Consider the following 17780-nt stretch of genomic DNA (forward strand, 5'->3'; position numbering starts at 1 on the left):
CAAATTTCTAACCTGTAGCTAACTTTGTGCTTCTCTGTTTAAATTAACAGAGTGAAGGTGATCGAAGCAAAGGACAAGAAGGGACTCCACACTCTAAATCAATGGTTCATCAAGGATTGGAAGAGGGTGGCAAAGATAAGCGAAGTGTATATGTATTCATTAAGCCGATATAATAACTTTGGGTCGTTCAAATTCACTCTCAATTTTACAAACAGGAACATTTCACTATTCTTGTTGTTGAGTTTTGATTGTTTTTTCTCGGAGGCTCGCGTAACGTATATTTATTTCTATTTTCTAGTGGTCGAGATAAGGGGGTGTTCTGAAAGATTCGAAATCAGGAAAGATTCAGAAATCCGGTAGTGTTTTGATTTGACCCAAAGTTCAATGCTGTTTTTAAAGTGGCACTGCAAATCAAATGAATTGAAAAATTAACTAGATGCTCGCAAAGAGAGTATTGAATTTTCTAGTGTTGTTCCCTCCACCCGAAATAAATCAAAATATTAGCATTTTTGCTTTCCAGAGTTTCTCTAGTGCCAATTTAAAGTTGCATTACTAGAATTAATTTTGGTAGCTGAGAACAGAACATTGGTTTACATAACGAGTCTAGCAAAATTTACTCAAGAAACTTCTCGCGAAAATGTATACTCGAACTGTCTAGTAAGAGGTCAAAACTGTTTCGGGGTTGGGTGATGATACATATTTGAAGTTTTTCTTACCAGTATTAATCTGCTTTGAAGTATCACAAACAGCAAATTTTCATTTATAGAGTCTAGCAAAATTTACGCAAAACATTTTCCGTCGAACGAATATTTATACTCTAATTGTCTTGGAAAAGGCCAAAATTGGGGCGGGATTCGGCGATGCTTCATATTCGGAGTTTTTCTTTCAAGTTGTTGTCTGTTTTTGAGGTAACATAAATATCAAATTTCCAGAAATCCGTGTTCTGTTCTCTTGGTATTTTAAGCTTAGTACTCAAAACCAATGCCTGGTTCAATCGTTTTCGAGTTAATGCGTCAAATTGTAAGTGCAATATATCAGCATTTCGTTGTAAGCACTGTGTAGAAAAAATTAAATGGCTGGACTTCACGAAACATGATTTTCGAATTGAAGTTTTGGATTAATGTTCAACAAGAAGGTGGCGAACTATAAACACAGTAGGGCTCATCTTTCTTTCGACATCATCTGATTTGCAATTTGTCAGTTTGTGATTTGTTTCACTTAACTCTGTTAACGCAAATGATTTACATTTCATTCGTCATACAAAATTCTTGTTTTGTTTCAGATTTTTCCTTTCTGTATGTTTGGACAATTTTTTAGAACTTTCTAAACGACGCGTAAATTAGTCTCACCTTTTATTCGGCATGCTAAAATTTCGTTGGTGAAATAAATCGCAATTTATTTGAATTTGATTTGGATTTGGTGTCAAACTTTCAAGCTATTGTCGATGATAATTTTCAATCGAAATTCATAGTTCTATTTTTGGCAAATAAACCAAGATATTTTGCGAACTTTCGAAGATACCCAAGAAATTTAAAGCAACAAGTTACTTGAGAGATATCAATTTGTGAAAAGAGTACCTCAAAACTGCTTCGTTATAAATTTTAGTTTGTGTGACTGATGAAACCACATTTTACAGTGCGCCTTCTGTTTAAGATAACTGAACTAGTTTTATTTTCAAATCCTAAAACAGCACGGAAAAGTTTCGGTGTCTTTAAGACCAGTTGTAGGTGTGAAAATTTTAAAACTTTTGGCTCAGTTTTGTATTTCAAAACGCTTTCATGTGATTTTCACAAGTTGTATAAGTTGTATAATTCACTTTTAAATTTATTTGTTTCACGTGAAAGTTATTCAAGAGGTGTTTGATAGCTTGATAGTTTTTAGAGTTTTTTCGTTTCAATTGTTTGGAAGATTTAAAACGAATGCAGTAACTGACTACGAAGTATCCGAAAAACATGTTTCTTACACTTGATTTTTGAATTGTCGATTTGCAAAATTCAATTGCACAGAAATTATTTCAGTTTTTGTCTGTGAAAAACTTTTGATGACGTTTTGAATTTTCCAAATCAGTTGCATGTACAGCTCGACTCGTAATTTAAAGTGAATTTCGCGGGGTGAACCGACTCGAGAACCAGGCATTGTATTTTTGCGTACTGTTAATTGCTATCTTGCTACACAGCGGAAGAGAGAGGAGCGAGACGTTTTTTTAAATCAAAAGCAAGCATTTCATATTGGCATTTACGGACTCTTGAAATATTAGGAATTTGACTTGGCGGCTTTCACTGAAATTATTTCTAGTATTTGAAGACCTTTGTACGGACCAATTCAAGAAAATTTGCATGCAGTAAAAACATTTTGATGTGAACACGAAAAATGTTTCGCTTCTTTCGCTTCTAACGTGTAGCTTTTAAGCTACTCTTGGATACCATGGCAAGCTTTGCACAGTCGAAGATTAATACCAAATCCGAGTCGACTCTCTTTGGCGAGTTTGAATTGAAAAAGTACCGAATATTACATAAATTGGCTTAGCTTAAGATGATCTTTATTCTTTTTCGTTGAGGTTGTAGCTTGCCATGTTGTCTAAGAGTTAGTCCAGTTCGCGTAATTTTCTCTGACATTTTGAACCAGGTCCAAACGTGGCACGAAATACAGTTTTTGTGTGTGGAATACGATGTCGAATAATTTCTGTAAAATTTCATTTCTGAAATTTAAACAGTTCGTATTAAGATAACTGGCATAAGATTTTACTGGTTAAGTTTGAGGCCTGTAGATTTGTTGGAAAGTGTGCAGTAGTGTTTCAGTTGCCATTTGCCTGTAAGATTTCTTGTGAATTTTAATTCGGGTTTTATAAAGACAAATGAATGAAAGACTGACAACAGAACTGAACACTTTACAGCAAAGCTACATCGTTCAAACTCGATCAGTGAAATTTTTTGTCAGTTTTCTTGAGTTTACAGACTGTAGATATTTCAGAAATGGAATTTGACCGAAAATATTTGACATCATATTCTCGTACAAACTCTGTATTTTCTGCCATGTTTGTGCCTTGCGAAAAATGCTCGAGGAATTCGCGAACTGGTTTACTTGACATAACCTCGTACAGGCAAGACAAAATGCGCTCGCTGAAATTGGCCAGAGATTTTTTCTAGAACAAAGCTTTAAACCATGACGTTCAGTCAAATTTTTTGTACGAGGTTATGTTTAAAAACTCTTTGGCGGGAAATTTTAAGGGAAGCCATTTTGAATTTTTTGCTAAAATTGTTGTCAAGGGAAACGCTGTGCAAATTTTTTCAAATTTTCCCGCCAAAAGTCTTAGTATATAGAGGGAACATTTTTTCTTGTCACCTTTTTAATTGATTAATGGAATTTCAATTACCTAATTAAAGAATATTAGAAATGAATAAAGTTAATAAAAAGACACAAAGCACTTGTCTGTTTATTATTGTTGAAATATACAATATTAAAGATTACTAATAAAGATGACAAAGGAAACTGTATTGGTGGTATTTTGACTTATGTTATTAACAAATATAAATAAGCAAAGCAGATGACAACAAGAGAATTCAATTTTACTAAGGATAGAATTAACTACAAAGTATACAAGACTTCAAATATTAACTTTTATTTTTTAAAAAAAATTGGCGCATGCGTATTTTAGGCGCCCGTATTTTTTCTAAGTTTTTTGGCTGGAAAATTAAAAATTTTTAAACAACTCATTGCACTTACAGCAGCTATAGAAAAAAAACATTTTAAAAACGGCGCATGCGCATTTTGAGCGCCTGTATTTTTTCTAAGTCTTTTGGCGGGAAAATTGAAACCGTTCAAACCGATGTTACTTAAGAAAAACCAAGACCAAAAACAATTCTACATGAATATCCTAAGTTTTGATTATACAAACAGCTCGAAATGGCAAAAACGACTCCGCTTTATAAGTCCTAGGCCTATCTTGGTGCAAATTTTTCGCTAAGATTCTCTCGACTTAGTTTGCTTTCTACCTCTGCGTAAACTTGTGTTTATGTTGAATTCCACTGGGCTGATTTCTTGCTTTGGTTTTGCCATGAGCGTCAAAAGCATCCGGAAACCTACGTGAAAATAAAAGAAACGTAAATAAGTAGCTGCAATATAATATTTTAACTCGTATCCTTATGGCTTCAAAACTGCCAGTCGACTTCATATCAAATAAAACTTGAAATATGGTGGTCGAATGATCGGGGGTCAGTTACATTAACACTTGAATTATCGCAGTCGATTATTCGCTGTAAACTTTTCTTTCTTATATAGTTACCAAATGGTACTGGATCCGTTACGGAACTGAAAAATACCTGGACCAGGTTGTATATTATTCGGCGCATGGCGTACTTGAATTTGCTTTCAGGAAAATAAGAATTCAAAATTATTCCGAAATGAATGTGACCCATGTTCGTCTAGAAATAAACCACAAAAGGGTACTGTGACATGAACCTTTACTGATTTGCATTTTGTTTACATGCATTCCCCGGTGCATTCGTCTGGAAATTTTTATATTTAGTGTGCAGGGCACAAAACCTTGTAATTTTGATTTTCTAGTTTCTTGTTTCTAATAAGCTTCAGTTAAATGTGAATTAAACAACATCTATAGAAGACATAATTCAAATGCGACTTTTTACTTGAGTTTGAATTTCGCGGCTTGACCTCGGCGTAAAACATGCTCATAAAATATGATAATATTATGCCAAAACACTATTTTCCTTCCTTGCTAAGTCCGTGCTTTTTATGAATAATAATCATTCCTTGGCTTGTTTATTTTCTGCACTTTTATTTTCGAAATTTCCTTCGATTCACAAATAATTTTGTCTTTTACAATCCAAATTCCTTCTTTTCGCGCTACAGGCTCAATTAGCTCTCAATTACTTTCATTATTCAATGTCCGGTTTTCAACAGTTTGATTGAATTTATATAGCAATCGGGAATTAACGTCATAAATCAATTTCTTGGTAAATCTCAAACTTTGAATCTAAACAGCAAAGGAAAGCAGTTTTAAGCAGAGAAATAAAATGGTACCCAACGGTGGTAATTCCAGAATCTGTGTTTATCGACGGCTTTCAATCAAATCTTAGGGTATTAATCCTAAAGGTCCACAGTAGGAACTTTTGCGGTATCTTTTAGGGTATTGAGCTGAAAAAAAGATATGACAGGATTGTTTTAGAATTGGTACCTCTTAGGCGGGGTGAAAACAATTTCAAGCCACGCCCACAAAACAGGATCTCGGTACCTCTTAGGGGTTCTTTTCAACATTTGTGACGAGCACCACCATCCATTTTATATGGAAGTCACCCCCGGGGGGGGATTGCTCGTGATTTCCATTGAACACCGTCGTAAATAGAGAGTTGCACCACATTGCGTTTTTAAAACCTTTTGTGCTTCTTTAACGGAGGAAAATAACTCTAAAGGTCAGATTTCCCCGATTTTTCTACGCTCATTGACCCCCCTATTGCTTTCAAATAATAACGTAAGGTTTCTTTGGGTGTAAATAAAGGTTGGGGACTATACACCCGGACTATACATAACCCTGTGGTTGGGACTTGTCTATAAATACACAACTTTTAAAATATATAAGCTCCCCGTAGAAAGTTTAACGAGCTTTGGACATCTTGAGGGAGTTGACACGATGGAAAAGAATGGTTCCCTCTTTTCCAATTAGAAAATTTGTAAACGTCTCTAGCCATCAAAAACGTCTAGGTGTTGAAGGAACTTGTAATGAAGAAACAGGTCGAAGCGGTGCCCATTTTTACTGTAGTTAGACAGACAAGGCATATTTCTATCTGATAGTTTGCCCGAAAAGACGGGTGAATAACATTGATAACACACAAACTCTAACTTGTGATTTGAAAAACAACATTTTCCTGTTGTCTGTCTGTCCATGTCAATCACGATCTCTCTTTCCAGCTGTATAATTGGGCCACCCCGTTAATACGGCCACTTAATTCTGACCCGAATTAACGAAAGCTCAGTCTGTTATTATTTTATTTGAAGAACCCCTTTAATACGGCCACCCCGACAAGCTTGGTCAGTAAAGACTCTGTTATATGGCTTTCGGGAAAAATGTTCTTGTAGGACACAGTGGGTAGTCCCGAAAGGGCAAGATAGCACCATCTTGCCCGCCTGGGTGGCCAATCACAGCGCAGGATTTGGTTCATCTTGCTCGCTCATGGAGCGAGCCATGTAAAAAAAAAACGACATCTAGCAAGTTATAGTAAAAGTTCTTGCCTCAGCCAAGTACATGACGGCTAAAATGATCGGTTCCACATGTGATATGTTACTCTGAAAACCAGGTAGAGTTCATCCATAATGAAGTTCTCTGAAGGGATCTTGAACTGCTACTGTTTTTGCAACAGTTTGGTCCAAACGTTCCGTTCCCACTGCATCTGGAAAAAAAAATAGAAGGCATAATCAAGTGACATATTCCATCTATGAATGTATGCTCTCAGTTTTAGAATACTCATAAGTGTTTTAATAGTTCACGTCATTTCGCGACAACGCTAAAACTAGTTGATAGCAACATTCAAAAGTTTAGTACCTGTCCATATTGTGATTGAACATCAGCAGCAAGGATTTTTGAAAGTTGCAACTGAATGTTCCTCTCACTCCAACTGCAACTGACAGGACTGGACCTGTTTTAAAGTGAAGAAGAACTGCATTATTTACACGAACCTGAGCATTTCAACATTTCATAAAGTGTTAAAACTACGGGGGATGTTAACATGTTAGCAAATATATGTCATTTTTAAAGCTGCTCTGGCAATTAACTCTTGCAATCACCTCAAATGAAAGGGTGGATATGGGGTGGATATGTAGAAGGAGGAGTATAAGCAGCACCTCTCAAGTGCGTAAAGGAGCTACGTCACGGTTTGCACATATTGAAAAGTTTAGCCTCAATTTTTCAAATTCTTTGTTTGTAATCCGTGTTAATCTTCTCCATCCTTAGCCATCCTTGTTCCTTTATGGTTTATCATTATCTCTTTGGTCTTTTTCTATCTTATTAAACTCTTATTTTCAGGTTTCCTACCATTTAAAGGTAATTTTGTATGTGGCCAAAATAACTCAAAATACCGTGACTGAGCTCCTTAAAATATAGTAAATAAAGGAGACTTGTATTTCTGTCATGTATTTTCAGTAATGTATTTTCACACCTTGATAATCTATTGATTTTCAGTAATGTATTCCTGCGTAATGTATTTTTGTTCTCCGTCTAGTGGTAACCAGCTCAAAAACCAATGGCTACCCTGGTTACCACGGCACCACATTTTTTTTTTATTCTTTCCATAGCCATATGCATCGTATATGTCTATTCTCATATTCATTTTATAAAACTGATACAAATTAATTCTGTAAATAGAGTGCAGTAAAAGTTGATTGATTGCTTTACTGATTGTAGAATTCGTCAGTGACCACTTCTATATTTTGTTGTTAATACAACTAAAGAACAAAACATCATGCATAGATACCTGCAGCTGACAGTTTGTGCTGAATCTCTTCAAGTATTGACAGAGAACAGACAAACAGGGAACTTGTGCGAGACATTCGTGCTCCATCTTCACATAATTTACTTTGACTGTCGAATTCCCTTCAGCTAAATTCTTCAGTTCCAACCAAACCAGTCAAACGCATTCGTCAGAAAGAAAATAAACGAGAAAAAAGGATAATGGAACTGTTATACTTCTTCTTCACCCATAACATACACTACTCTTGTAGTCAAACTATAATGCGACGTAAATTCATTGGAAAATTCTATAAGAAAATGTAGTTTAATGTCTACAGGGACTTCAACGAAACATGGTTAACAATCTGCCCGACTGATTTAAATAGAATTGAAGTCGGACAGGAGCCCTTTCAAATAAATGAAAAATTGAACCAAAGGATTAAGTAAGTACTTTCTACTAATCTTTCATAGATGCCACCATCAAAAAGCTTACGTTTCAACTTGAGAAGACTCGTAACGAAACAAACTTCCACTTCTTCAAAGTTAAATATGCATATGATTGCCGCCATCATTCGTGTTCTTGTAAAGCAACATTGACTCCACGCCCTGCTGTTTAATCCTTGTAAGCATTGCCATGAACGTGACATATGGAAGATGTTTCATGCGTTGATTCTGACAACGTTGACTTGCCAGCTTTCTTTGCCTCAGACGAACCAGAGAACGATGTTTACTGTCTGTTTAGCAACTTCGCCATGCTTTTTCTTCGTGTAAAGGTGACTTGTAGAAGAATGAATACTAATGTGATATTGATTTGCAATTCAAATCCTGGCCTCTGTGTGACTTCAAAAAGGCGAAGGAATTTGAAAACGGAGTTCATTTCTCCGGTTACGCCTACCGTCCACACTAATCCGTCACAAAACCCGAGCTTTTCGAGAACACTCTTCAAACCGGAGTTATTTGAAAACGCCAGGTTTTCGTTTTCGTGTGGACACAAACATTTCAAAAATGGAGATTTTCAAAATCGATGGCGACACGATAATCATGTGATCTCTTTGACCGAGTTTTCTTCAAGCACAAACCCAAAATTACCGGTGATTACTGTGTTTTGATTTTAAATTCCTCCGGCGTAGTGTGCATGGAAAACATTTGATGCGTTTTCAAATTCCTCCAGCGTAGTGTGGACGAAAGTCGATTTCTTTCTTTTCAAAAGCAAATTTCGCTGACGACAGTGTTTTTTGGCGGCAGAAACAAAAAGGGAGACCTTTTTCAATAACTGATGCCGAAAGTTCTACAATCCACGACAAAAGTCCTTGGCACGGCTGGATCAGATAGCATGAAAATGTGTTGACAAGCTATTTTGGAAACAATAAGTAATGACATCACTGGAATAGGGAACCCCCTTCCTCCCCCCCCCCCCCCCCGACAATGTTGGAAACGAGCAATGAAGAATTCATCACGATAAACAACATTGAATTGGAGGGAGGGGGCCGAATTGATAGATTTCTCTTACAGATACTGCAAAAATGGGCGAGCGTGCCAAGACTTTTGTCGGGGATTGTAGGTATTTCGAGGCAAAAATCATTTATTATTTCAGTGAAATAATTACGGACTGCAGATTCTTCGAATTTTAAATATCTGACCTGTCTACTCCATTTCCAGGAGCACAGGTAAAAAAAAAAAAATTCTCAATGCGTTACCCGCCCCCCCCTCACCCCCCCCCCCTTCCCCCGTTCACCAATGATTGGGCTTTTGTAAGATATCATTATGAAAACATTTCGTTTTTCCACAGTTCCCGTTTTACAAATTCCTATTCCATGCCAGCACTTAGACCCCAGGACCCCGCCAACCACGATGGTTACGCGACAGTTTGCGAATGGCTGCGGTATCGAAAAGTACCAGCTGGGTTGATTACTGCTTCAAAATCATCATCATTGGCGATTACAGAGTTGGAAAAACGTCTCTGCTATGCAAGTACACTGGTCGTGAATATCGCACACCAAGTTCCACCATTAGCGTGGATTTTCGCGTGAAAACTCTACAGAGAAACGAGAGAAGAATCAAACTTCAAATATGGGATATTGCCGGACAGGAGCGATTTCGTACCGCAGTAGCTGGTTATTATCGGGGAGCCTTGGGTGTCATCCTGGTGTATGATGTCACAAATAGACAGTCTTTTCAGAATATTGGATACTGGTAAGCTGAACGTAATGAAAGATGAAACGAGCTCACAAATTTGTTTAAGCTTAAGTGCAAGTCTGTCACAAGCGAGTCACGGGTGAAGAAGTTTCGAATCCTGCTAGTTTTAGTTTCGAACTGATGATCAGTGGCGTTTAACCGCTCGTGTTTCCGTGAAACTCTGAAATGTTCCGCGGAGAAAGTTTAATGCTAAAATTTCCCGTCTTTACCTGGGTTAGTCATCCATCCATTCATTGTCAATGACACTTGTGTTAACAGTTATAAAGCCGGATGTGGCTATTTCAGTGGTTTAACTCTAAAAACCTCCTCCTTATTTACTTTCGATGATAATAGAATACAGTGCACTCTTTTCATAATAGTTTTGATAAGCATTTGTCATGTTTTAATGGTCTCCAGAGACCATTAAAATAAATTTATGATTGAGTTTTCTGCATGTCAAAGGTGTCAAAGACGTCTGAGTGGTTTGGTGAAAGAGATTGATTCAATTAAGACACTAGACAGGGTTTCTTTTAACCGTGAATGCAGAGACGCACTGGGAAATCAATTCATGATTGAGCATCCACCTTTATGCATGATTAGTTTTTAATGAGTAATAATCAAACACCAATGGCTCCATCAGTTCCAAGCTCTGAACGTTTGTCATATTTATTTTGAAAAAATGTTGCAAATGCCCCACTGTGGGGCTATCGTATTTGTACAAATCCCCACTGTGGAGCTTCAGGCCTGGTGGAGCTTGTGGGACAAAGTAAGATGGGGGGTCTGGTGGGAATCATTGGGGGTCATGCAAAAAATATTGCTTCAAAGGTCAGGCAGCAGCTGAAAATATATAATACAAAATTAATTTTCATGACTTACCCCACCTCCCCAATCAGAAGGGTGGGGAGTTTCAACTCAAAAACTCAAAAATCTTATCACAAATTAAGCTTGTTGTCCTGATTCTTGGAAATGCATGTTTTACGTAGTACAGGTATACTTCAAATCACAGTTCTCATAATGGTTTTTCACACTTCATGGACCACAAAAATGTTCATTCATGGAGTGAAGAGATAACCTTGCACATCCTTTAGGAATTTCTGAAGACCTTTCTTGGGGTGGGCATAGTAAAACCACCCATTGACAAGAATCCTTTATTGCACTTCACGTTTGCAGGCATGAAGAAATGAGGAAATTCTGTGAAACACATGCTAAAGGAATCCTTATAGGTAACAGATGTCACTTGTCACATTTAAGAGAAGTACAACCAGAGGAAGGGAAAAATCTTGCAGAACACCTTCAGATGCCTTTCTATGAAACTAGTACAGAGAAAAACATCAATATAAATGAATGCTTTGATGAGCTAGTGGATAGTCTTCTTGAGGAAATAGAAAGAGGGCAGCAGATGAAAGAGTTAAATACGCTACTGCTTCCAGCAAGTGGTCAAGAAGACAGGGCTGTAGAGGCATGTTCATGTAAATTGCTGTGACTGAATAATTATGAAGATTGTACATAATTATTTTTGTATTTGGTTAAGGAAATTTAAGAGTTAACAGTCAAGGAATATAATGTACTAGTAATTATCTAACATAAATAATTGTGTTAATAGTCTCGGTGTAATGCTCAGTACAGGGCTCTGTATTGACTCCTCAGCAGGATCTCTGTATATTCTATCCAAACATGGTTTCAATATTAGAAAGATAATCCGAGGGCTCCCAGGGACAATTGCTTAAATTGTCCAGCAAGTACAAGGGTCAATCATTTCTTCAATTCATTTCTCAACTGCACTTCATAAAAACATTTCTTTCATTCATCATTCCTTTGTTTCACGGGAACATATTAGTCCAACAAACTGATCTGCTCTCAACTGCGTGGTTTCATAGCTCAGTTGGTAAGAGCACTGCACTAGCATCGCAGAGGTCATGGGTTTGAATCCCATTGAAGTCACTTTAATTTTTCAGGTAAATACACAGAACAATTGCTTAAATTGTCCAGCAAGTGTGGGGATCAATCATTTCTGCAATTCATTTCTCAACTGCACTTCACAAAAACATTTCTTTCATTCATCATTCCTTTCATGGGAAAACATGGGTCCAACAAACTGACCTGCTCTTGACTAGTAAGTTAAGTTTTTATTTAACGAGAGAAACACAAAATAGTATGTACATAGTAATAGACTACTGGCCCTCTTACAGGATAATAAATATACTAGAATTAAGATTTGCAGGGATTAAAGTTACTAAAAATCTATAAAACTATGTACAACTATGTACAACTATGTAGCTTCATAGCCCAGTTCGTAAAAGCACTACACTGGCATCACAGAGGTCATGGGTTAGAATCCTGTTGAAGTCACCTGAATTTTTCAGGTGAATATACAGGACAATTGCTTAAATTGTCCAGCAACTGCGAGGATCAATCATTTCTTCAATTCAGTATTTCCAACAAGATTGCTTAACTGTTTATACAAAATTAGCTGAATCAATTGTGAAGTGTCTGTGCTATCTCATAATCAACAACTTAACCAACTTCGTTTCTTCTCTGACCTATCCCAGAGTCTTATGTTTTAGGTGGTGATGGCGACCCATAGAATAGCCTCGTTTATCACCAGGTAACCTTCATCTTTCACTGTGTAAAGGAGGGTGTGAGTATGAGTAACAAGGTCACAAGGTAACAGAGTAACCAGGGTAACAAGGTAACAGAGTAACAAGGTAAACAGGGTAACTAGGTAGAAAGGTAACGGAGTAACAAGGTTATGAGATAACTAGGTAACAGAATAATGAGGTAAAAGGGTAGCAAGGCAACAGAGTAACAAGGTAACATCGCAACAACATAACAAAGTAACACGGCAACAAGATGACATGGAAACAAGATAACAAAGCAACAGGGTTACAAGGTAACGGGAAAACATGGTTGCAAAGTAATAAGGAAACGGATGCACAGCGTCCGCACTCTGGACATTGTGCAGAGCATTGTTTAGGTTGGAAGGGTTGATTATGTTGCTGCTTGCTTGCCTTGCTAGCTCCAAAGCAAGAAAAATACTTCACTCCCTATAGATTTGTAGGATCAATTGCTGCAGCTGGGCAAACCACCTTATGTAATTTTGTAAATAGATTTACCTTAATTTGAAACATTTACCGCTGTCATGAAAACCATGCTACATAACTTAGTTCAGTTCCGCAAATTATGCGAAACTTTGGATAAAAGTAAAAAAATAAAAATTTGAAAAGGAAGATGAGAGGAAACAATCACTTCCGGTTGTTGTGGCTAAAGAACGTGTCATGCTTAACTGCTATTAGTTAAATTATTCTGGAGGTGTTCCAACTTAACCGCCACCCTAAGGCACCATCAGTCATTTTCATGTGCATCACCATGTTGTTATTAAGTTGTATCTGTTACCTCCATTCTGATCTAATCTGTAATCTATTTAGAAAATTAGTTAACTTTGCTGGGCAGGATACTTAATTGCACACAAGGATCACAACAAGTGACAACTAAGGCAGGACGAGGGTGTATTTAAAAGGTCGCGTTCATCTACACTTTGTTTGCATTCTGGGAGTATGTTCTAATCTTCTGACTTACTCTTGTGCATTTCTCAAAAGACCCAAAAACTACTCCAGGCCCAAAAACTATCCCACTACAGAGCCCCACCACCACCCCTAAAAAAAAAAAGAAAAAACAGTTCTGGGAATTATATGCTGCAGGTTGCTGCTCAGTATTTGGTGGATAAATGGGAAAATTTATGCCCTGATCATGTCAACATTTACTATACTGCTTGTTTAGATGACCATGAACAATTTTCAGGCCACATGAAATGCTTAGTGGAGGGACCTTTGAAATGACATGTTGTGTGAATACTTGACATGACTTCAATCGCAGCACAAGTGGAACTATTGGCAGTCCTCTAATGCATGTCTCATTGAAAAGACACCATGCTTTTGTGAGTGACAACCAAAAGCAGGCTTTTACTCTATTTCCAACCAAATATGTGAGGAAATTTTTCTCTTTGAAATCCAGACAAGGGATGTGCCAAACCCCCTAACTGAGATTCTAAATAGGACAGACATAATTGTTCATCCTCTTGCAAGTTCATAAAAGAATAATCTAACATAATCAGAGCTATACATAAAACCTACTGTACTAATAAAAACATTTTTGTTCAAATGGAAAAAGGTGATTATAAACTATTTTGTTGAACTAATTTTAATTAGTGCTTGATGAAGGACATTTTAACCTTGGAAAATAGTTTTGGGAAAAGTTGAGAAAAGTGCACCTCACTATTACTGCATGAACACCCACTGCTTTTTTTAGTGGGACTGGAGAATTCCTTTTAGCATTTTAACAAACAGCTTTCTTAAGTACTCAACATCTTCCTCTGTCTCATCAGAATCTTGGGATTCATCATCATCTGCTGTGGGCAGGGGCTCAAATTCTGCTCCTGACTTAAACACCAGCTCGTGTTGTCCCCAGTCATAGGCCTTGTTGAGTAAGTTGCAGCTGGGTATAAAAAAAGATGACAGCCTTTTCTCTGCGAGGCAATCTTCAATGTAGTCATAAATAAGTTTTGCCCAAACAATGGCTTGATCCTGAGAGTTGTTCTGAAGATCCACACCAAGTTCTCTGTTACAAGACTTGTTCACCAATGAAAACAGTGCATTTTTTAGGAAATAAGAGGTAATGATTTTATCTGCATGGATATCATTATCCACAGGTTCAATTAACTCAGCTTCAACCTCTTCTCCCTCTTCACTCTCTGGGATGCACTGCCACTCTTTTCTAGACAAGCCCTCTTCAGGACAATCTATCACTTCGTCATTTTCAGTCAAACATTCCATTTGCGGTTCAGAAAATGTGTCTGTAGATGTCTGCACCTTTGTTTTGGGTGCAATTTGTGGACATACAGATGGATTCCTGATTGCCTTTGCAAGAATGTAACCCCGGCAAACTTGCTCTGGGAGGGACTTGAACATCTCAGTTTCAGCAAGAGAAAATGAAAGGCGAAAGTGCTTTTCTTGGCTTTCAAAAAACTTGTCATTGTGCAGAGCAAACACAACATGTATTCCATTTTCTTTCATCTTTGGTGTTAAAAGTGCTGTCTTAGAGACATTTGGTGGCCAGAAATTGGGGAAAAAAAGTGCTGGGACAAGATCTACAGAAATGAGCATATCTTTGAAGAAGTGTCCATGCCACCTGATGCGCATTGTGGTTGCATTTGCACTCTTTACACACAAACTTACTGGTGAAAGTGCTGGCACGTCTTCCCAAATGTCCTTTTCTAAAAAGGCACTATTAAGTGCCTCTGTGAAATCCTCCATCAATTTTGCAGATCGCAAACTTTTGTCTTTGTCCACATACTGTGAAACTTCATGGTTGGGGAGACAAATCCTAGGTTTGAGTTGCAGTTGGCCAAACATTGGAGGACTGGAATCCACTACTGGATCCAAAAAAAGATTTGATAGTTCCACCATTGTACACAGGAGATCAAACTCATTTGGGAACCCACACTTAGTTCCCTCACTTAAACTACCAGAGAGTCTAGGCTCAAAAGAAAAAAGTGGGCAGTTTTTGTTTACTTTCATGGATACCTGTTCAATAAGTTGGTTCACAGCTTCTTCAACTTGCTTTACTTCATCCAATTCTGGTAGCATTCCAATGACAGGAGAACTAAGTACCTTGTGAAGTGTTTTATTCTGGTCATCCTTCATAACGAAGTCCTCTGAAGGCATACTATTAACTTCTTCTTGCTCAAAAACTTCAAATTCATCTTTCAGAGGAAAACAATCTGGCATGTTGCCCACAAATTTGCTTGGGCTTTTCTTAAAGGATTGGAAATAGCGGTTAAAGAGTTCTATTAGTTCTACATATCCAAAACACATGGCCAATTGAAGTGGAGTTCTTCCAGAGTCATCTGGTGCATCAACCAGAGATGGCTCACGTAGATCATTTAAAAGATATTCAAGAACTGTTGGATTGTTGTAGAAAACAGTATAGTGAAATATGGTTGCACCTTGATTGTCTCGAATATCAGTCAGGCAATCCCCATCAATCATTTCTTTGACATTTGTTACATTTCTCCAGTAGCAGGATAAATGTAAAGGTGCCTCGCCATTTCTATCTTTAACGTTTATATTTGCACCATGACTAATAAGATATTGCAGGATGGAGCTCTGTCGCATTTCAGAGACGATGTAATGTACAACTGTGCATCCAAAGATGTCTTGGCAGTTCACATGATATCCTTCTTCTATGAAACACTTTACAACTTTTACATGCCTGTATTTCTCTTCTTCATCGCAATCTAAGTTGCAGTCTGTGAAACGCATCATATGCAAAGGTGTCATTCCTAAGCAGTTCTGCTGGTTTACTGAGAGTCCGGATCTGATAAGAAATTGTATAGTTTCCAAGCTAACACCATACTCTACCGCCCGGTGTAGCAGGGTTTCACCTCTTGAGGACAGCGCAGTGGTTAGATCAACCCCCAGATCAACAAGAACTTGAAGTGTCTCTATAGCATAAGGTTGAAACAGCTGGACTTGGCCAAGTAGCTCGTATGTGCCATTATGCATGCGGTCACATTTTTGAAGTGAAAATCCCCAGTCTACAAAAGCCTTGCAGGCTTTCTTGTTAGAAAGCGCTAAAGCTTCTTCAAATGGCAGCTGTCCATAACAGTTTCTAATCAGCATATCAGCACCATATTTCAACAAAACGTGCACCATTTGGTAGGAGTCTTCATTCAAGTGGTTAACGTAGTGTATGGGTGTCGTCTCCCTACGATCCTTCTCATTGGGGTCTGCTCCATGCTTCAGCAAGCTCTCCACTGTGTTCACGTCACCACGTCGCACTGCACGGTGAAGAGGAAATTCCTCAACCCCCGAGCTCGAGGTGGCATCCTCGCATGTAACTACAAAGCTATTATTCCTTTTGATGAATCGAACCGCGCCTTCTCTTTGACTGACAATCATTATTCTCAGACTATGAACGACTTAAAACCGCCTAAGGTTTCACTTTTGTAGAGAAAGTACTAACAATACCTCAGTTTATAACCGCTCTGAAATCTGAGACGAACAATCCACTTCCTGGTTGTCCGCCATATTTGAATTCAGAACGACTGTCTGTTTCGGCGGTTTTGGCGCGGCATCCTGGGCGCGGTAGATTTCGCGCACAAGTTTAAAAAGATTATGCAATTTTATCGCGGGCTCAATGTTGATAAAAAGTTTTCTCTAATAAAGCATCGTAAAATGGTTTGATTTCGCGGACCTGAACGGTTTTCAATCAAGAATGAGCGAAAAGCCGAAAAGAGGAAGGAAAATTTGCTATAAGCTATAGAAATGTCGCTTTTTATCTACAGTATGCGAGACTGCATGGATGAGTTATGGAAAAACAGCCTTGGTTGCTTTGGAAACAGCTGTGGGTAACTACAAGCTTATTTATAAGTGGAGCGATTGAACGATGGTTAGCAAGCGATTTTGAATATTAATATCAGAAACCAACAATCCAGCAGCTGTGCTCAGAGGGCTTACACTCTAGATCTAGTGTCATAATAACTTGTTTGTACCAACTCTTTGATAAGTTTTGTGACCAAGATTATCAAATAATGATGATGATGATGATAATTCAATAGTAATTTTAATATACAAAAGGAGTTAAATTTTTTTTTTCCAAAAAAAAAAAGAAAATCTGAGTCTTTTCACACATTCTTTAAAAAAAGCTCTAAATGTTTCTTAGACTTATTAATTAACATAGAAGAAGAAGAAAAGGAAGTCATGGTTGTTGTATTCGTCAAAACAAATACCCAGTTCAAAATGGTGAATACAACTACCATGATTCCTCGCAGACACATCTCACAGAGGGAATGGGACACTGAGAGTCAAAAGTAATCAGGCAATTACTTTGGTTTTTGTTTTCGTTTTGGTTTCACTTTGGCTAGAGATTGGCTGAGTAGTCTAATTGGTAAGTAACTGGTTTGGTTTCGTTTTTACGACACTCAATTCAAAACTGCTCTTGGGACAATTTGTGTTGCTTTTCCCATTATGTAACAAGGCAACCAATAAATTTGTTTTCTAAACAAGCATAAAAATAGAACTCAAATCCCAGTGTAAGCAAATTCCATTGTACACTGCTGTATAAACTGTGTAATATTTTAACCTTTGCTCTA

The 17780-nt window shown here is 37.6% G+C and overlaps 2 protein-coding genes and 1 non-coding gene across 3 annotated transcripts; 2 read left to right on the top strand and 1 right to left on the bottom strand.

The window, feature by feature from the left end:
- The first annotated feature begins 9302 nt into the window (after positions 1–9302).
- LOC110040750 (ras-related protein Rab-3A-like) lies at positions 9303–12858 on the top strand. Its single transcript, XM_020746015.2, has 2 exons — positions 9303–9649; positions 10802–12858. Exons 1-2 carry the CDS (start codon positions 9330–9332, stop codon positions 11112–11114), a joined length of 633 nt encoding a protein of 210 aa, XP_020601674.1. The 5' UTR covers positions 9303–9329; the 3' UTR covers positions 11115–12858.
- On the top strand, positions 11499–11572 carry Trnaa-agc (transfer RNA alanine (anticodon AGC)). Its single transcript has one exon. It is a non-coding gene; the product is annotated as a tRNA-Ala (tRNA).
- On the bottom strand, positions 11733–17734 carry LOC110040748 (uncharacterized). The gene has a single exon (XM_020746011.2). The coding sequence runs from the start codon at positions 16585–16587 to the stop codon at positions 13933–13935; it is 2655 nt and encodes an 884-aa protein (XP_020601670.1). The 5' UTR covers positions 16588–17734; the 3' UTR covers positions 11733–13932.
- Between the last annotated feature and the right edge of the window lie 46 nt (positions 17735–17780).

Source organism: Orbicella faveolata, unplaced genomic scaffold (assembly GCF_042242905.1).
Source record: "Orbicella faveolata isolate gen_17 unplaced genomic scaffold, um_ofav_v1 contig_47, whole genome shotgun sequence".
NCBI lineage: Eukaryota > Metazoa > Cnidaria > Anthozoa > Scleractinia > Merulinidae > Orbicella > Orbicella faveolata.

What these genes read in the sequence shown, in the direction of transcription:
- LOC110040750 (XM_020746015.2), top strand. Translation starts at nt 9,330, where the DNA reads ATGGCTGCGGTATCGAAAAGTACCAGCTGGGTTGATTACTGCTTCAAA. An exon ending in TTTCAGAATATTGGATACTG is followed by an intron (nt 9,650 to 10,801) that starts GTAAGCTGAACG and finishes TCACGTTTGCAG; the next exon opens with GCATGAAGAAATGAGGAAAT.
- LOC110040748 (XM_020746011.2), bottom strand. Translation starts at nt 16,587, where the DNA reads ATGATTGTCAGTCAAAGAGAAGGCGCGGTTCGATTCATCAAAAGGAAT.